This window comes from Manis pentadactyla, chromosome 12, assembly GCF_030020395.1.
Source record: "Manis pentadactyla isolate mManPen7 chromosome 12, mManPen7.hap1, whole genome shotgun sequence".
Classification (NCBI taxonomy): Eukaryota; Metazoa; Chordata; class Mammalia; order Pholidota; family Manidae; genus Manis; species Manis pentadactyla.
Genome location: NC_080030.1, coordinates 28,243,387 through 28,264,238, shown reverse-complemented (window position 1 = coordinate 28,264,238; position 20,852 = coordinate 28,243,387). Strand labels below are relative to the sequence as shown.

The following is a 20,852-nucleotide window of genomic DNA, read 5'->3' as shown; positions in this document are numbered from 1 at the left end:
CTTGAGAACAACATCGAGACCCATAGCTGGATGCCCACCCTCAGAGGGATAGGGGCGGCACCAACAACAGCAGAAAGGACATTTAGAGCCCAAACCGGGGTGGGTCCACCCCTTTCTGCTCTGGCCCACTGAAAACAGGACGACCGGTCAGGCCCGCGCGGCCATGCTCACGGCATGGCTGTTAGAGGGCCAGGAAGGCTGGACAGGCTGTGCGACCAAATGGGAGTTGGAAATGGAACGGGAAAAAAAGTTAGGAGAAAAGTAGAAAGCTACATAGCTGTTGTGTAATGTTCACTTCATTAAACCACACTCTCGATAACCCTCCGAACAGTGATAATGGCTTAATATTCTACCTAATCAACGAATTTCTCATCAGTCCTAATAGCTAGAGAGCTTATTCGACACGTTTTTTAAAACTGGAGAGGCAAATCCTAAGATATTTAAAAATCTCTGCAGGACCATCTGAAATTAAGCTTCTTAAAAATCTAGCTGGCAGGAGATTTGAATAAGCCCCATTAATTGCCATAGGTTCGTCTCACTGTGAAATTACTAGCCTACAACAGCTTCTTGCGTCCTGAACTACATATGAAACAGGAACCTGTTCTGAACAAAAATATCTGCCCTTCCTGCGACAGAAGAAACTGGAGCCTATCTTTTTTACCTCATTCCCTAGCCCTCTAATAGCAAGCCGGGGGCTCCAGGCAGAAGAGCACACACGCACACAGGGAGAGCAGACAGCCCCCTCTTAGCTCACCGCGCGCCCACCTCCAGCACCACCACGGAATGTGAGGCTCGCCCCTCCTGCTTCCGGAGCATTGTCTGACGGAGCAGAACTGCTCTTTCATTCAAAGGGCATCATCTGCCCTTTCCTGCCTCCAGTTTTTGACACTGAATTTTAACTAAAAATGTTTTCAAGAGTCAAGAGCTACTGAAAGTCGAGATAACTGCAGCCCGGGATGAAGCCAGCTGAGCTGCATGATCCCTCTAAGAACACTTGGGCCTGGCCTCCTGCTCAGCTTGCAGAGAGGGAACACTGCAAACATTTATCCCTCCTGAGGCAAGGGAAAAGCTGCCCCCTCCAGGTGGACGCCCACACTGCCTACCAGACAGTAAAACCATGGGCTCCGTTCTCCCCCATGCCCACCCCCCCCACCCGGCCACGAGGCCCCCACGGTCCTACGCAACCGCACCAACCCCGTCTGCCTCCAGGCACCACCCTCTTCCTCCCTGATCCGGGAGCTCTGGCCTGCAAGGTCGCGAGAATTTAGTTTTTATTTTCACTGCTCTGTGAAGAGATCTGTGTTTGTTTATCCTCCCTACTGTTTCAAAGTGGCTGATCCTTAAGAGTGTCCTTCTTGGGGATTATTCTGGCAATCGGCTTTCTTTTCTACTCGAGATCCTTCTCTCTCAGCCCTTTCCTTAAGACTTGGGCCAAATCATGGTGTCTGTGTGGCCACCGAGCAGCAGTGCTGACTTTTGAACGTGGGGAGAGGAAAGCTTAGGTACTGCCACGGTGGTGCTTTTGGGCTCTGCCCTCTTCAGAGACACGGCGGGCTGCTCTGTGGTTTTGCTTGTACAAAGATTGATTTTTCACCTAATGATACTATTACTATAACCAGAGGTCGCACCGGATTCATTCCCTCACAAGAATGAAAGGCAGACAAGTGTAAGAATGTAAGCTTGCCGGTGTTCCACACATACTGAATTTTAACTGAAAGCTTTTTCAAGAGTCAAGAGCTTTTGAAGGTTGAGAAAGTAACAGCCCTGGATGAAGCCATCTGAGCTGCACAATCTGTCCCAGGATGCTCTGGCCATTCAGGGGATGTGATCCTTAGGATACTATAAGCAAAAAAGACATTTTATTATGTTATTTCACAGGAAGTCTGGAGGTGGCCAGCTAAGGTGCTTCAGCTGGACTGGGAGCTCTTTTTGATTCCCCCACCCCGTCTCCATTTTATTTTACAGTTTCATCCTTTTTGCCTTACACAGTTGCAAGAAGGCTGCCATAGCTCCGTGCATCACCATCACTTTCAAGACAAGATTACCTGTCTTTCAGGACTGTCAAGACAGAACCTCACCAGTCAGGGGAGTGAAAAATCACTATTTTAACCTTGCCTTTGGCCCTGGCCTAGGCTCAGAAACAAGCTGCTGAAGACAGGGGTGAGGAAATCTGAGCGAGCCCCCAGTCCAGCAGCGGAAGCCTTACATGGCCACCTCCAGATGTTGGTTAAGTAAATTGATAAGATGTGATTTTCGCTTAAAGTGTCCTGATATAATAAATGAACAAATCAGAATGGCTTCAAGCTTCTTAGTGACAATACTAAACAGAAAACAATTAAGTTACATATATACAGTTTCAAAGGAAAAAAAACAACAAACATGCCGTAAGAATCATATGCATTGCGAATTTATCATTCCTAGATGTAGGGAATGGATAGAAATTCTTGGGTGAGCAAATTCTGAAAAGTATTTCAATTATTTGAGCTGCCTTGAAAAACCATGTGAAGATCTATTCTTAAAAAAAAAATAAATTGAAACCAAGATCCCCACTTGCAGAATAAAATGGTAGGATACATTAAAACTATTTCTAATAGACTTGTATAAATGTGGTTATACAAATGAAAATTTTCTGAAAAGGTGATTACATAAAATATAGTTTTATTCAATAATGATATAAAACATCATTTTAATCATGTATCTAATTCCAGACAAATCAATATAACTAGAAGGTGGGTGAGAGAAAATAAAAGCGTATTAATTCTTCATCTTACAATGCACACTGTTTGTTCTTCTGGGCATTAAACAAACACTTCTTTAACTATAGATGCTTTTAAATTTTTATAAATAAGAAAAATTGCAACTAGTTGAATGAGGTGTAGGAAACAAGCTTTTGTGATCACTGGGGAAAAAGACCAACAGAACAGAAGACCAGCAAAGTAAAACAAAGCATCTCTTTAATGTAAGAGAGGAAAATGGTGGAAAAGCAAGAAGTATGAAAATAACAGAATGACACAGAAAGTCAGGTGACGGACCGGATATGAAACGGCTACGTGTCTCACTGAATCTCAGGCCATGAGGTGGGCCTACAGATAAAAATGCACCATCTAAGTGGCTTACAAAAGACAAATCTAAATCAAAATCACACACACACAGAAAGCTAAGAAAATAAAAGACAAATATATATCAAGAATAAGCAAAATAAAGTAGGGGATTAGCATTATGGAGAATAAAATGTCTGGCAAAAAAAAACATTAGATGCAATGCCAAAGGGTAATGTTATGTTAATAAAGGTATAATCCACCATGAATATGTAATTTCTATTTCCCAAATCACAGTATTCAAGCATATCAAGCAAACACAGAAATACGCTCATAAAATTATAGTAGGAGCTTCAAACTCTTCTATCAAGTGGACAGCAATAAGGATCAAGAGGTTTTGAATGCATCAGGTTGAATTAATCAGGTTGGTTGAACAGGTAAATTCTGAACTTTGAAACAATTACAGAAACCACTAGACTTAAAAAAAATACCCATCAAATATTTATAGAATGATAAGACTGTAGACTGTGGTGTGAGGCAGCAGCTACGTAGACTGCAGCACAGCCCACTTACACACAGTGTCTGGTCTGCTCAGTTTCTCCATCTGTAAAACCACAGTAACTAGTAGGAGTGTCTACTTCATAGGGGTGTGGTGGGAATTACATGAGTCATGTGTGTAAAGTGCTTAGCACGGTGCCGGCAACAAAATGCAATCACAAGAGGCTACCCCTGCGGTCACCAGTATCATGCCACAAATAAAAACCTCCATATTTTCCAAGTAAAATCATCATGTTGTAATGTCTGACTACACCGCAATAAAGTGAAAGACAAAAAAAATGACTTAAGTTTGCATGGGTAAAATGAAACAAAAATTTCTTACGATTTTGAAATGCCCTCCTAAATAAGCATGGTATAAAAAAAATCAAAAGTATTATTCCAGACAAGCGAGCAATAACAATATTTTGGTTGTTTAAAAAGGAGGTAAACGTACCAGAAATTTTAACACCACATTTTATAACATGTGAGACTCCGTCAACGCTGTATTCAGAAACACATTCAACAGACATAAAGCACAATTCTGATGGGGGCCGGGGGGCAGAGAAGGCACAGAGAAAAACCAAAGCATGGGCTGACAGGAATACTTAGAAAACAGAAAAACAATGGAATTCATATATAATTCCAGCACTTGGTTTTTGAGGATGAAAGTAGTTGGAAAAAAAAAAAAAAAGGCCAGAGATAAACCACTGGTGTTTCTAAACAAGGAAAAAGAAATTTAAGTGCATATGCATACAACACTATGCCAATAAATTTGAAAAGCGAGTGAAATTTAATCTTCCGGAAAGATATAGACTATTAATAACTTCATGTAAAGCACAAAAAACCTTCCACAGAAGAATTTTAAAAGTCATCAAAGGCTTAGTTTGATTAAAACAAAACCAGCTGTAGGTTTAGATGACTTTTACAGGTGAATTTCATGAGACAATTCCTTTGTAAATAAGTTTTCCTTAAGCATAATTTTTTAGACATTTGTTCTAAAACTCATTTTACAAAGTTAGCAAAAACAGGAAACCAGAGCCAAATGAGGGGAAGAAGAAGGGAGGGAAGGGAGGCAGGGAGAAGTGGACCACAGATAATTTTAACTTTGAATTTTAATTCAAAGTCCAAAATAAAGGAGTAGCCACACTCAGCAATACAGTGAATAAATTCCGGTAGGTTCTCAGAACTGAATAATACACTGATACTTAAGACAGAACTCTTGAAATGAGTGGGGAAAGAGGCTACTCAAAAATACTCACCCTAACTCTGGTTCACATTTAAAAAGATAAAGAAACAATGTCCACATCCATCACCAGAGAACTAGCTAAGTAAACAGAAAATGGAATGCATAAAGCCTTTAAAAATGAAAGGCATACTTAAAATATTTCCTATGTATTACTGAGTGAAAAAAAAAGATTGCCAAAGAGTACAGTATCACATTGTTTATGTAAAATTACAGGCATCTAACAGAAGACAGAAGAGACAGATCGGCAAGGACAGCCTCCAGAATGCTAAGGCTTACCCCTTCTTACTGGGATTTTTAAGTAAGGTTAAATACCTTTGAACTTTTTGGTACCTTTTAAAGACAAAAATACAACAAACACAGATCTACTTTTTAGAAGCTATTGTGAAAAGAAAAAGAAACATTTTAAGAAATTGGGTGTGTCTGGAGAGGGCCTGATACAAGCCTTCCCACGCTGGTGACCAGGTTGTGTGTGGACCACTGCCCTTCAGATGAACAGGGACAGATTCCGGAGATCTCACTACTCTCTGCCCGCAGCAGGACGGGGCATGCCGCACCACCGCCGCCACCACCACCGGCGCCCCATCCTCAGGACCATACCCTGAGCTCCTTGACACGGGCACCACGTGCACCCAGAATGGACAATCCCAGGGGCTCGCTCCCCAACAGGAGGCTGTGACCAAGGGGTCTTCGGAGGGTCACACCGCTGTCAGCTCGCCTCCAGGGGACACCGCTTTGGTGACAGGGTTCTGCAGGTCACCGTGCTGATTGAGTCCTTTCACCAAAGCAGTTGCCAAGTGAGAGCCGGTCCTGCTCCCTGGGCAAGTGGTAGGTGGTCAGTGAGTTAGAAGAACACCAGCGTGCTCACCAGTCTTCAAGTGACCCCTGAACCACAGGCCTTCCACGAGACCAGTTGGTGAAGGCCACTCAGAGGTTCCCACTCCCTGGCATGACCTCTCCCTACCACCTGACACACCTGAGAGCTAACACACCTGGCTGGACTGCCTCTGTCTGAGCTCCAGCCCTCCAGGGCCGGCAGCTCATCATGTGGTAGCGGAAATATTCACTTTGCTACTTTCCTTTATTCACTTAGCAGGGGTCCATACTTCCTAATCTGTAATCCCAGTTGGAATCCCCTATCCCCCACAAAGAAGAAATTTGTTATCATATTTGGTAGCAAAAACCTGATCCTACCTGAATCCCTTTGACAGTAAAACCTGATCTGATAGCTATTATCTTTATTTACCTCCCTTCCTGTGAATGCTCGTTAAGTTTTGCTGCAAAAATATTAGTGTGTTTGATTACAAGTTATTGCCCCAGGATTAAGGGGATTATTTCACAGCTGGTGAATCTACCTAGACTAAAAGATACCTGGGTTCCCCAGGAGCTGAAGGGCGGGGCCGGTAGCTGCATCATCAGTCTGCTCCCCCAACCCCAGGCGGCTCCCCAGGTACCTGGGGAAAGGTGTGCAGCCACGAAATGAGGGGGCCCCTACTGCACAAGTGCAGACGGCTATGGGGGGCGAGTGCGGGCGGGGGTCCCCGTGGCTCGTGCCAGTCAGAGGACGCCCTTCAGGAGTTGGGAGAGCTGAGCCGTGAGGGATGCCCCTGCTGAGATTGGCTTGGGGGGAAAGGACACTGTGCACCTAGAAGGCCGACTGACACGTGTGACTCACTCACTCCTCACAGCTCTGCCCAGACATGGCCGGGTGAGGGTCACCGGGGGCTGAGCAGGTGCTGACCGAGAGGTGATGGGAGGCAGGGGCTCGTTGGGGAGGGTGCCGGGACAGAAAGGGGCTCCAGGCCAGAGGCCACCGGCAGACCACACACCCCGGGCGGCCAGGCCACGGCTTGGCTCTGCCCAGAACTCCACGCAGGGTTTGCCAGTGTCCACATGTAGCACTTACATAATGAACATCAGGAACAAGAAGTACCTGGGCCTTTTAAAAAGAATCACCAACGGCAAAAAGGTGTTGGTCTCAAGGGCACAGTGTGGGAGCGTCACAATCACCATGAGGTGCACACACTCCAGAGAGGACCTATTTTCCCTGAAGCCAATTCAGGAGATAGAAATATCTCCATGTTCATATACACCTTGAAGGATGGATAACAAAATGGGTTTAAATACCGTAAGTATTATGTAAAATAACATGAAAATCCCATTAAATAACTAACATTAAAATCCCACACGTAAAACTCGTGTGCAGGCTTGACCCCTGAATTGAAGATTTTCAGATCTCCGTCTGCCCCCCTGGCACCTGCAATTGGATCGGACGTCCCCTCTCCCCTCCCAGAATGCGCCCCGACACAGCTGACGTCCTGCCGTGTGTCCTCAGAGATCTGTCCTCAGAGAGCAGAGTGCCACCACCCGCATGCCCCACCGCAGCCCCGTGAAACCACACTGTCCCCCTTAACTTACCCCTGGGGAGGCCGGCAGGGGGCAGAGCAGGTGGGCAGGGGAAACTGGCCTCTCCCCCCACCAGGGCTGCTGGCGAGGACCTGCCTCAGCACCCACGCGCCACATCCCATCCTCCGGTATCCCTCACGTCCCTACCTTCAAGGCGCACCTGGAATCCACCCACTCGCCACCCACTCTGTTGCTACCCTTGTTCCGAGCCATGACCAGGATTATCCCACAGGTCTCCCTGCCCCTAGGCTCGCACCTGTCCCCCCACCACCCCAGTGCCACCCGATGAGCCTGGCCTTAACACAGCAGCCTCAAAGCCCGATCCGCTACCAGCCAGTGAGGACGGTGAGCCTCTGCCCTCAGCCTGTAGCGGCTCCCAGCGAACTCCAGGCCACTCTGGCACCATCTCTCTTTGGGGGCTTCCCTGCTGCTTCACGTGACGGAAGACCCTTCCCCAAGACCTTTGTCCCCTGCCTCGGGTTTTGCCCAAATGCCTTCTGGTCAGAAGAGACCTTCCCTAACCACCTGTTTGTATTTTTTTTCCTATTTTCCCAGGATATAACTGAGATACAGGATGGTGTGCAGCAGGACGACTTGACTAACACACACTATGAAATGATTACCACAGTGTTTAGTTAACATCCACCAATGATCTCATGTCCAAAAAAAGAAAGAAATGTGTTTGTCCTTGCAGTGAGCGCTCTTAGGAGCTCCTCTCTTAGCAGCGGTCCTCTAAGCCACACGGCGGTGCTGGCTGCAGTCACCCTGCCGTGCATGGCACCCCCAGGACCCATTTATCTTACACCTGGAAGTTCATAGCCTTTGACCCCCTCCTCCAACCCCTCCACCCCTCACCCCCTACCACAAGTCTGAGCTCTTTCCTACCAGTTTGTTTTTAGGTTCCACAAACAAGTGAGATCACACAGATTTGCCCTTCTCTGTCTGACCTACTGTACTTGGCATAACGCCCGAGAGGTCCATCCATGAGCATGGGGGCACAAGATACCTTTTTGAGATAGTGTTTTCCTTTGGGTAAATACCCAGAAGTGGAATTGCTGGATCACATGGTAGTTCTGTCTTTAATATTCTGTGGAACCTCCATACTGTTTCCACAGTGGCTGCACCAATGTGCGCCCCATAATACCGCATGAGGCTGCCCTTTTCTCTGCATCTTCGCCAGCAATGTCATCCCCTGTCTTGCTGAAAGCAGCCACCTTCAGAGGCGTGAGGTGAGATCTCAGTGCAGTTCTTACGTGCATTTACAGAGTGATTTGTGACATGGGGCTCCTGTTCATGTGCCTGCTGGCCACCTGCATGTCTTCATTGGAAAAATGTCTACTCAGGTCCTTTGCCTGTTTTTTAATTAGATTTTTTTTTTTCCATACATAGTTTCATAGTGACAGTGAAGCTATGCGTTTAAATGGATGGCTGGACTAGGACCGTTTGCTTAGACCCAGAGATTCATCTCATTCACCATAGAAAACCCTGATGACCCCATTTTTCTTGCTGTGTCTTTCTGAACAAGTGGGATGACTATTTTGAAGTTATTTCTTTAGCTGTTTTTGAACTCTCCGGTGTCATACTGCAGCAAGAAAACCTACGTGCTCTCCACATATGGGGGGGCATTCACACCTGGACGGCTGCGTGCCTGCCTTCAACCTCACACACGCTGAGAGCAGAGCTTCATGGGGTAACAGCTCGTTTGTTACTCAGAGCTGATTTCACACATACTGGTCCTATGCAGTACCAGCAACATAAAAATATCCTGTATACGTGTAGCTGTCTGCAGTTTATGAAGTCCATTCACAGGTACCTGAGCCTGGTGACATAATGATGGGCGGCAGACACGTATTATTTTGCAGATAAGAAACCCAGAGATTTGAGAGACTATTTCAACCCGAGTCTGGGAGTGAGTGATAGAGCCATTTAACAATTCAAGTCCACTGCTATTTCTATTTACCGTCATTTGGGGCAGACACTGCAGCTCAGGGAAAAATTTATGAACTGGCAGATTCATACTGCATTTGGATTCCAAGTAAATACTCAGGACTTTTCCTTCTTTCTGCAGCATACATGTATTCAGTGATAGTTGACAGTACAGCTCCTGTTGTAGACCGATCTAACCACTGCAAGTGACTGGGAATCTTGGGTGAAACCCACCCAAAAATCTAGCGGAAGGCACTGAAGAGTTAACAGGGGAGCGGGGAGCTGGAGGGCCACATTCCCTGCAAGAAGAGAAGGCCCCGAAAGTGAGCCCGCATTTGCTGAGAGGCTGGAAACATCGACTGGAAGGGATGGCTTCACGGGTGATGCTTCTGTGGGTGTCACAGGGCTGTGGAGGCCGGAACTGGGGTTTGGGTCTTGCTGAGGGAGAGGGGCTCTAACAAACACCCCAGACTTCCAGGTAGAATCCCAAAAGGCTGCTTCTTGGCAGCAAAAGAGAACTGAAACTTGGCAGCTGTCTACCAAATACCAAAACTCAGCTTCATACCAGCTCAGTTCCGGACGTGATGGAGGTGAGCTGTCCGGCTTTAACCTAGAGCAGAACTCAGTCCGCTTTGGAGGATGAAAACATCAGCTAGAGTCTTTAAATGTCTATTTGTTCAGACACAGCACAGTACGATAACTAAAATCAAGAACCCAGTAGATGGATTTAAAAGCAGAATAGATAGAGCAGAGGAAAGCATCGGTGACATGGCAGGGAGGCTAGTAGCATTACAGCCAGACTGAAGCACAGGCAATAGAAAGGAATAGAAAATACGGGAAAGAGCCAAAGAGGGACAGAGGACACTGAAAATGTCTGACAAAGATGTAACTAGAGCCCAGGTGGACAGCAGGGAGAAAACGGGGTGCAAGGAAAGAAGCAGAACAACAGACCAGGACATTCTACAAACCCCACCTGGGCCCGATACAAAGACGACATCAGCCATATTTTAGTAAAATTGCAGAAAACCAAAGAAAAGTACCTTTACGGTAGCCAGAGTAAAAGTTAAAATGACTCTAGAGGCAGACTGACCGCCGCTATGTCACCAGAAACAAGGGGCGGCAGAGGCAGGTGAGCAACAGCGTAAACACGCAGAGGGCGGCTGTCAACCAGCGAGGATACTTTTCAAAAGTAAAAGTGGGTGAAAGGTGTTTTCAGACAAACAAAGGGATAGAACTCATTGCCAGAAAACTGGCACCAAGAGAAACATGAATAGGAAGTCTCAGACAGATGGAAAATGGCCCCAGGAAGAAAAATGGAAAATCTGAAGGATATTTACTGCATAAAATAAAAGGTGCCCCGTGGACTTCTGCACAAAAGAGAATGACACTAGGAGCACAGGGGCGAGGATGGTAAGCAGAGGGTAAGCGTCACAGGCGTATGCGCCTCTGCCAGGAAGTAACAGGTGTTCGTCTGTATCAGAGTCTAGCAAGTCAAGAATGCAACGAGCTAGTCGAGGGAGAACACTTAATCCAAAGCAGCGTGACAGGGTACAAAAAGGAACACAAACCAGGCGGGACAAAATAGCACACAGGCGGTGAGGTGCCCAGATTTTGGGTGTTAGACCCAAATACACCAAGGCTTGCATTAAATATTAAAAGACTAAATATTCCAATCAAAGGACAAGATTATCAGATTGAACACAGATCTAAAACCCATCCACCTGCTACTCACAGACAATACCCTTTATATCCAAGGACTCAAAAAGGTTGGAAGTGAAAGTGTGGGAAAAGAACGTACACTTCAGAAATGCAGACCCAGAGAAAGACGGTGCCACAAGACCGACACTGAGTGACAGAAAGTGACACCAGTGATAGAGGGCATTCGTTGTGACAAAGGGTGAGTCCACCGAGGAGAACAGGGAGTCACGGCCGGCTCTCAGATACAGAGCCCACAGGTCAGCGGGGCAGACCTCGAGGCGGTCAGCTACCCTGCCCAGATCAGGTCATTCTGTCGGGCTGTGTGCCTCCATCACGCACCGCAAGCCCCTTGAGGATAAAGGTGCCATTCGCACTCACCACTGTATTTCCGGGACGCTGGTGGAGAGCGGGGCAGAGAATAAAGCAGCAGAATTACGTGACCCATTTGGAACCGTCCCATCTCTGCCCAAACCGTAACCCAGAGTCACAGCCAGGGAATCTGAGCCGCAGGTGCGGACAGCTCAGGGATCAGGCGTGGGAAGTGTTTGCTGACTGACAGTCGTCGTTAAGAGGAGACCTGCTCCAGACCCTTCAGAGACACCGACCCAGACACACCGGAGTCCCTGCCGTCAAAGCCTTCCGTTCCCTCCCACTCCCAGAGCCTTGCTTCAGAAGCAGACAAGTCCCGAAATGGTCAAAAAGGGGGACAAAGGAGGGGAAAAGAAGAGCAGTCTGTTGCTGGAAACCTGGAGTTGGTTTTATGAAAACACTAAAAGCAAACAGAACGAACAAGAAACAAGAGAACAAGCTGCTGAGGAAGGGCCCGGCTTTGGTCTGACTGCGCAGGAGTCACGCCTGGGCTCCTGGGCCGAGTGGGCGGGGCACCCGCGTTACAAGTCTGCGGGGCCGTGCCCACTGCACCGGGGCACAAGCCTCGCCCCCCAGCCGTGCGAACCGCACCCCGAGGGGGCGGAGGCGCCCTCCCCCCGCACCTCCCTGGGGAGCCCGGACCTGGGAAAGACAAGACAAGGGCCTCGTGCTCAGTCTCCCCGGGCTCCGCTGCCCGCGGTCCGCTGGGAACGCGACTCATCCTGGGATCTGCCTGCAGGTCGCCTCCTCTCCCTGCTATTCAGGCGCACTTCGGCCTCCTGGCGATGGCTGGGGCCTGCGGGCTGAGCCCGGGGCTGCTCCTGCAGGGCGGTGGCCGGAGGTCTGCGCAGGGAGTCGGGGTGCCTAGCGCCCCAATCCCCTCTCCGCCTCACAGACACGCGACCCAACTTCATGGCCGAGGAGCCTAGCAGCCTAAGCCTCCCCGGGGCTCCAGACACAAGGTGGTGCCTTAGGAGGGAGGGGCCTCGGGGTATCCCAAGGGCAGGCCGACCCCTCAACATGCTCCCACTGACAACGCAAGGGGGGCAGGCTGTCTGTGCCCAGCAGACTGGGGCCACGCTGCGCTGCGGCAGGTCTGGGTCCTGGGAGGGGCTCCTGTGCCCTCTGCAGGGGGGCTCGGGGAAGTGGAATTCGAGGCGGTCAGGAGAGCAGCCTCCCTCCCTACACTGCAGGAGCACTGTGCAGATTAAATAAAATTAATGCATGTGAGCTGCTGAGCAGAGGCCACAACACTGACAAAATGTGTGGTAACTGTCACCACGGAATAGATTTGCAGCTATGCCACAACTACACCTCCTCTGCCCCAATGGCCACGCACACCAGCAAGGCCACCTGACCCTAAAGGAAGCATGTGGGGCCCCGTTTAGAAGAGCGCCTGTCTGTGTCTGATGCCCCGGTGGGGGCACCTGCCCCCGTCAGCACCTGCCTGATAGGACACAGAAAGCTGGAGCCAGGGCAGTGAAGGGGGCAGGTGCTCTGGCAGCTCTGTCACGGAGCAGCTGTTACAATGGAAGGCTGCCTGACCATGTTTATGAAACATCACTTTTCTAAGAAAAATTTTGTAACTTTTGTCACAAATCGCCCAGGGCTCCCGACATGAGACCCCCTCTCACTCACTTGCTCACGAGGGGTGGAGAACCCTCTTTAGAGCTCGGCTTGTTTCCCCAGACTTTTTGGTCTCCTATAAATAAAACTCCAAGTCCCATAATAATTGCCTTCCCCAAAGCTTCACTCCAAGCTGCTGAGTTTATGCTGAAAACTTTCTTGGCTTCATCGCTGTTTACCCTTCCAGAGTAACAGCCCTTCATCCTGACTGGCCACTCTTTTAAAACAACTGACATCAATGCTGATATCCCAGCAAGGGTAGACAGCATGGCCCATCACATAAATGCCTGCCCTCTTGTGGAAATTGTCTAAAAAATACAAGATATAAGTAAGTAACAGCCCCCTGAAGAGCTCTGATCTCTGTGTGCACTGCATTAAAGCCAGGCATTTAAAGAACTGGTCAAAACAGAGTCCTTTAGTGATCATTCTAAATGAAACAAAATGAAACCTTACAACCAGAATTTATAGATTGAGTAGAGACAATATTCTTGAAGAAAAGCCTTGCAGATAAATCCCGGAGAGACCCTTGTTCTCAGGAGCAATACTTCAGCTTTAGACACAAAAATGTTTCAAAACCCTTCATTTCTAATTTAGTGATAAAAGGACAGGGTGGAAATGGGGAGGTAAATTTTCTAATAATTTAACTTTTGAAACCTGAAGGAAATCTGTCCTTTAGTGAGTGGTTCTCATTTTTAAGGGACTTAAATAAATGAAAAGGAATGGTGTTTGGCTGACAGGAGAGAGAAGAAAAGGTAATATTTTTCCCTCTAAAGGTTTACTTGATTGGACTTACATAAGCAATGTTAAAGTAAACCATCTCAAGCTTTCCCCAGCAGACAGTTCCACTCAGTTTCTGTACCTCACTTTCCCATCAGATGCGCTTCCAGGCAAAAAGAAAAACAAAAACAAACAAAAGCCAACACAAAACCCCTCTGACTAGGACTCTGGAGAGGCCTTAGCAGGAAGGCAACCGCCTCCTTAACATGCATGCCCCTGCTGTAAACAGGCCGGCAAGAGTCTGTTTCTGCGGGGCCTCAGCACCCACGGGAGGCTGTACAAGCTGATGCAGGACTATGCCCCTGTGCCAGCGTTGGCTTTAAATCCGTAACTGGCGATCTCGGTGCTGGAGGCATCCAGAGCATCCCTGGGCCTCTCCTCGTTTCTGTGTTCACTGCGGTGGGGGTGACGTCCTTTCCATGGTTTTGCATACCATCTGTATACCAAACATTCGCAAATTTGCATTCCCACTAAGACCTTTCCTCTGAACACTACGTTCGATGCTTATGCATCTCAACAGCCCAAGTTTGAACTCCAGATGTGTCCCCTAAACCTGCTCCACTCACAGCCTCCCCCGCCCCACTCAAGGGAACGCCACCTCCTCCCTGGTCTGGCCATGACCCTCGGAGCCTGCTCTGAGCTAGGCTCTTCATCCAGCCTGCAGAACGCATCCGTATCTGCCAACGCCGCTTTCACTGTCTTTTACCAGGACAATAAAACGGCTTCCCAAAGGCGAGAGGGAGAAGAAACAGGCAGTCTGAAAAATCACCTTCAAAATTCCCATTGGTTGAATTTGCTTTTAGTCTTGATAATTACTTGGGATTTCAGATGACATTAAACGAGGCAGGCAAGCATTTTTGCTGTGGTTAAGAAACTGTACTTTCAAGAGCAGGATGGGGCTACCATCTTTCTAATTCCTAAGAGAGTCTAGTATTTCCTGCATGTCATGTGCAGTATTTCACTCACAGCAGGCTTTTCTATGCATCCTGCTTCCATGCAAATACTTTTTCTTGGCCAGGTGTTTTCTATACACTTAAAAAGGTAAATAAGGCATAGCCCAAAGAGTGTCATTGTTTTATTTGTTTTCATTTTTTCTTGCAAGGCCCTGCGCCCGACTCCTTGTATCCACCCCGAAGGACAGAAAGAAACGGGTGCACTGCAGTGACACAGCTCTCCAGTTCTGGGAAGACCTGGACAGACCCGGGGCTTGTGGTCCAGTGTGAGGTTCATATGATCTCTACTGCCTAAAAATCCTCCTTTCACTCTCCTTTCCTTTATTCTTTTACGACTCTTTAACATAACCAGTGTTTTACTGGGCCTCACCATAGGCCAGGCACTGTGCTAGACAATCCACTCATTCAACAAATATTTTGTTGAGCTGACAGAGTGCCGCGAGTTGTCTGAATAACAACTCCAGATAAAATAACTCACCAGTCTAAGGAGTAAAGACAAATGAACATAAAAATAAGTAAAACACATGATGCATCGGTGGTGGTGAGAACTCGGGGAAAAATCAAGGAAGGGGGTGGGGAATGTGGGCTGCGCTCCCGAAGAAGGTGGTCAAAGGGCGGCTCGCTGGGACGGCTCATGGACAAAATCTTGGGGGAGGCAGAACCAGCCCCTGCGCACACTTTGTTCCAAACTTACAGCAACAAGATGTAATAATACTTCATCATCTTGTAAGTGATAAAGGCCACAGAACTAAGAACTGGGAAGCCGGGATTGCAACCCAGGTCTATGTGATCCCCAGAGACCTTGTTCTTAATGAACCTCCACCTACGTTGCTTCCAGATATACTGCAAGTTTAGAAGGAATTCTCCTGAGCAAGCATTTCCACAGGCCGAGGCAGAGATGCTGCAGAGATGCAGAAATATGCAATTTATACAGGAAGGGCAAATACTTCAATAGCTGTCTACTAGATCTGTGGGGAGAATTCAAAGAGTAACCTGATCTTAACTTGACACTCAGTAAGAATGGTTATTCTGAAGATTCCATTTTCAGGAGAGTACATTGGTTCAGTTCCAGAATCCAAATGACTTTGGGTTAGACTTTAATTTAGCCAAAATGCGACGAATGTGGAAGGCATGCCAGCTGCTCCTTTAACAGATGCAAATGAACATGGCACAGTAGCTGCAGCCGAAATTAAACCCGCCTGAAACACTTCCCACTATGCTGAGTATTCAAACATCTGTTTGGGCAAACTCATAATTCAAAACATGGGAAAAAAACATTTATATATAGTTTTGGGGACTTTTAAGGGACTTGTAATGGAGGTGGAACGCCGGCCCACACAGTGATGGGCCATTGGAAAGGACAGTTTTCTCTCCACTGTAAGGAAAAGTCTGTAAAGGAAAAGCCAGTGGGAAAACCAGCTCTTAAACCAAACAGTGAAGTGAGACTCCCACCATCTCATGAAGATGTCATTCTAGGCGGCCTATCCAAGCCACTCAGTAATAGCTTTGGGCTAGGTTCTGCTAGAACTTTAACCATTCTCCTGAGAATAGGCCAAGCCCTCTTAAAAGCCACACTGACCCTCCTGGCCTCAAGTCAGTCAGCTGCTCCGAATGCCTGGGCCAGTTAGTGAGCTAGTGGTGGCCTCTGTGCAGTGAGGGTGACCTCTGCACCAGCACCATGAGCTGTGAGGGTCATGTGGGGTGGGCCCCCCAGCAGTGCTTGCTCCAGGCCAGGTGCAGAGGGTCTGCTTAGCCTAGGAGTGGAGGGATGGGGACGCATGCACCTGGGGCCCTGTTCCTAGGTGTGCAGACAGGCACAGACTGTGTGGTCATGCACAGAGGTCAGGATCCCCCCTGCATGGGTTCCCTGGTGGTCCCTGGATCAGCAACCCCTATGTGAGCTTCAGAAAGAGTATTTAATGGGTAGTCTAAAGCATAAAGGCTGAGGAAAGTCACCTTTAAGAAAAATTAACAGATTATAGGAAACATTAAGAGAAGACAATCTCCTAGACTGGATTTAGAAAGGTGGTAAGATTCTTAAAACTATGCATGGTACATGTCTCTGTGTTGATCGTATGTTTCATATTAACACCACTAGAGACACACACACACACACACACACACACACACACACACACACACACACACACACACACACACACACACTCACACACACACACACACACACACACACTTTCCTGGTCTGAAACACCACTAAGTCCACACTGTCAGGGTGAGCAGAGCCGCCTAGAGCCCAGCAGCTATCCAGAAATGGGCGTGAGCACCTGCCGGCTTAGCTGACCAGTGTCGCATGGCCAGTGAGGGCCCCTGGAAGCAGGAGGGAAGAGAACATTCCTCTTTCAATACATGCAATCACCTCATAAAGCAAAGTCAGACTTTAACGGGTTCACAGTTAGGTTCGTCGGTCTTCTCTCTCTCCAGCTTGCCCTCCACCCAATCTCTGGAGCGCTCACCCGGAGAGGGGAGGCCCCAGGCCGGCTCTCCGGAAGCCCAGGGCTGCCCGTCACAGCCTCATCACTGTGTCTCCTCCAGGAGGTCTCTGGCTCACAGCTCTCCCTCCCTGGGCCTCTCCTGAGCTCGTGGGGCCAGAAGGGCTGAGCTGGAGCAGGATGTCTGGGCCCAGCGTGCTGCATGTAGGGTCTGCACTTTGGGGTGCCTGTCACCCTGCTCCAGCCGGAGCAGGACGAGACTTTCCTGGGACCCCAGCACCCGAGCACAGCGTCTGAGTGGCGGTGGATGTGTGACCCATGCTGTTACAAGATGGATGAACGACCCTAAAAGTAACTGGGTGAACAGGGATGCCGCCCAAGCACCCAGGGGAACAGCAGCCCTCCCTGCTTTTTAATAAAATGAAACAACCCTCAAAGGATTCCAGCGCCAACAGCCTCCCTATCAAAGATTCTTATGAGCAAGGCTGACAGGTGTGGCGGCAGCAGGTGCAACAAAGGGCACTTCAGGGTGTCTGCAGGCCTGCTGAGCTGAGTGTGGCAAACCCGTGGCGCCCTCCATCCTCGGCGGTCCCAGGTCCCTGAAGGGCAGCCGAAGGACATGAGCAGGAGCATTTCCCCTCAGCGCATCTCCCCACATGTCACCCATCCCTGCTGTCACCACATTTTCCTCAATTTAACACCTCCCCTGCAAGCAGTCCCTTTCTCCTCTCTCATCTCTAGAACATTCCCAACTTAAGCTGTCCTAAAAAAGAAGAGTTTGGATTTCCTTCCTTTCAATGAGGTTGCAAGTAATGGAAAATTGTGCTTTTTTGTGGATGGAGTTTAAAAACTGATCAGTAGCCGCGAGGCCAGTGATGCATCCCCCTTGCCGCCCCCCTTCCTCCAGACACCTCCAGGTGCGCCCCCGAAGCTGGGACCCGACCCCGACGGCCTCTCACTTCCTGGGAGCCTAGTCCGCTGCCAGCAGCCTAGGGATTTGTCGCAGTGCACCGCCCGGTGAGGACACCGCACATGCCCAGCTCCCCGGCATGACCACCGCCGCAGCGTCACGTGGAGGCTCTGCTCGGGGCGAGCGCACAGCTCCGTACTTACTGGTCGTGTCTGGTGTCCGGCACTGCTCTGTCCATCTGCAGCTTATCACTTTCCACCTGGTTGAACTTGTTGCGGGCATAGGGGTCTTGCCCGGAGCGGACCACGGTTCCCCCGACGTAGGCCTCCTGGTGGAAGTCCCGCCATCGCACTTTCCCTGGAAGGAGCAGAGCAGAGGGTGTGGGACAGGGCGCACGAGGCCGCAGTGCTCGGTGCATGGGCCAGGGGTGTAGCGGCTTCAGGAGTTGGAACCTGGGGCCGCCCCTACAGCGACTGTAACTGACAAATCAGCTGCCGCTCCCAAGCGAGCGTCACCATGTCTGCAGACCGGAAAACCGAGTGCTTACAGCTTGCAACATGCACGTGGGAGACCTGGGCCCTCAAGTGCCTGTCCCGTGGCTGGAATTCTCTCCCAATCACAGTATGCTTGAGTGTGATGCCGGGTACACTTTGTGTAAAAGGCGGTTATTAGCTGCTCGTCCACCTTTCCAGCAGCTACGATAACACCAGAAAAAGGTAATGTGCAAATGAAACATCATGTAACACAAAACAAGTGTTTCCAGGAAAAATACCACCCCTGAAGAACTGGGTGCCCAAGCCTCCCTCAGTGGGGCCTCCTCAGGCATACTCCTTGCAGCTGTGACCGCGTCTGACCCATGAGGCAAGCGAAGCCAGTCCCGGTGCGCACTCACGTGCCCCTCTGATGCCCGGGTTCGTTTGTGGAGCCAAAGAATGAGCTTCATAAACAGTCAAGGTAGGAGAGCAAGGTACAGGCTTTTATTCAGAGATAAAGTGAAAGGACAGAGCTTCCGGCTCATGCCAGGAGGGGACAAGAGAGTCCGTAGTGGTGCGTTGTCTAGGGGGTTTATAGGCAGTTGAGGATTTTTCGAGAACATGAAAAAACTTAGGGGTGGGGACTTGTTAAGTGGTCCCTGAATATTAAAAATTAACTTAACTGTAAGGAATTTCCTGCCTTGATTTCTCTCTGGGACACCCGCGCCTTGGTCTGGGTGCATATCAAAAGGCTGCCTGCCCAGCCCCCAAGGTGGGCTGAGGTATTGTCTACTTGCTAAAGAATCTTGCCTCTTGAACTTCCTGGGTGTTAAAATGCAATCTTATCTTCAAGATGTAATTCTTCCTGCCTTTTACCATGTCCTCTATAGCTGGGTCTGCATGCTAAGTCAGTTGCTCAGTTTGCAGAATCACCTCGTCAGATCTGAAGGAGGAAAGACAGCACATAGGCCCGGGCCTTTTAGTACGCTAAAGTGAATCTTACACATGGTTACAAATGATTAGCATAATAAAACATGTGCTACTCTTCTTTATCTGGGGAACATTAACTGATCTCACTGAAGAATGATTCTAGAGCTCAATGTTTAACAGAGTTTTAGCAGGGGGGTTTCCTTGCATGTAGTTACATTGCTCTGACTGCAAATATCCCGCCCTGCCCCCTCCGGAGGCCCTCACCCTACTCTGACTACATCTATGGTTCCTGTCTCACCTCGAGAGGGGACGTGGCGGGGTGGGGGTGGGGGTGGGGCGGGGGGCAGGGGCTGGGTGACACGCACATCAGCCCTGACTCAGCCGGCCAGACTGTTCGGAATGCTCTAGAAGGCCCAGTGCAAGGTTCTCCAAGCAGTGCAGACCAGGCCATTTCCAGGAGGCTGCGGGCAGGGGGGCGCTGGAAGCAGGGCACAGTGGGGACTGGAGGAAAGGACCCTTCTGGGCGAGGGCCATCAGGGCGGGGCATGGCTGCTCGCCAATAGGAAAACAGCAGTCGGACAGTTGGCTCAGGACAAGGGGAAACCGGGACCCGGGCCCTCCCTGGCCCCAAACCCCCGTTTACCACTTTGCTGCCTAAAAGATTTGGGCAAGTTATGCATTCCTTGAAATTAAGTTTCCTAAGAATGAATAAGTAAAATAAAACGAAAAAAGGTTTTTTAGGAGGACTTAATGGCCTATTAGGTGACAGTTTAGCAGATACAGCAAACTCAAAAAAACCCAAAAAACAGAAAACAAAGGAAAAGGGGGAGCCTTCACAGTGACCTGCCCCCCGAAGTTTAGGAACTTCCAAGTGGTCGTAAGCACTGTGAAGTTACCAGGCATTTCAGGGCAGGCAGCTCTAGGGCTGCTCTTTTCCCTAGGGCGTCTGATGGGGCCTCCCTGAGCAGACATGCAGGATGCACACGCCGTGTGGCCTCTGGAAGAGCACGGGAACTGCATGGGGAGAGGAAGAGCAAGGCCCTGGGGCGGCAGGGAGCCACCTGCTCAGGACACCAGCCAGGACGCCAGGGTGACCAAGAAGAGTATGTGAGCGCTGGTCCGGAGGTGAAGGCGGGGCTGCCCGCAGCTGCCAGAACAGGCTGGAGTGTGGGGGCAACAGCCCCTCTGCAGCGTGCCAAGCGCCGCGTCGTCTGGCCGAGATGGACAGCATGGTACCAGCGTATCCGCCTACGCACCTGCCCTCCCAGCACTGGTCCCTCCGCAGGCAGTCAAACAATGTCGTGTTCCTCTCAGTTGCAGAGACAAGGAAACAGATTCAGTTCGATGCGATTGTTCAAGGCCAGGCAGTAAATTTTCTATCAGAAAACTCATCCACCGCTCGTTGGGATGGTCCTGCACGGCCCAAATCCCCATCTCATCACAGCTGGTTGCCATGGAAACGACCTCAGGGTCACAGGGGTCTTCCTCTCCAACGGGAAAGGGGTCCCCAAACCCA

At 49.2% G+C, this 20,852-nt stretch overlaps 1 protein-coding gene across 2 annotated transcripts in view; it reads right to left on the bottom strand.

The window, feature by feature from the left end:
* The window catches only part of GALNT2 (polypeptide N-acetylgalactosaminyltransferase 2), a 198,959-nt gene that overhangs the window by 43,692 nt on the left and 134,415 nt on the right, over positions 1 to 20,852 (bottom strand). For both annotated transcript variants that reach the window (XM_036875703.2, XM_036875702.2), the window contains exon 3: positions 18,137 to 18,290. In XM_036875703.2, the coding sequence (XP_036731598.2) occupies positions 18,137 to 18,290 (154 nt within the window). The remainder of the gene's footprint in view (positions 1 to 18,136; positions 18,291 to 20,852) is intronic.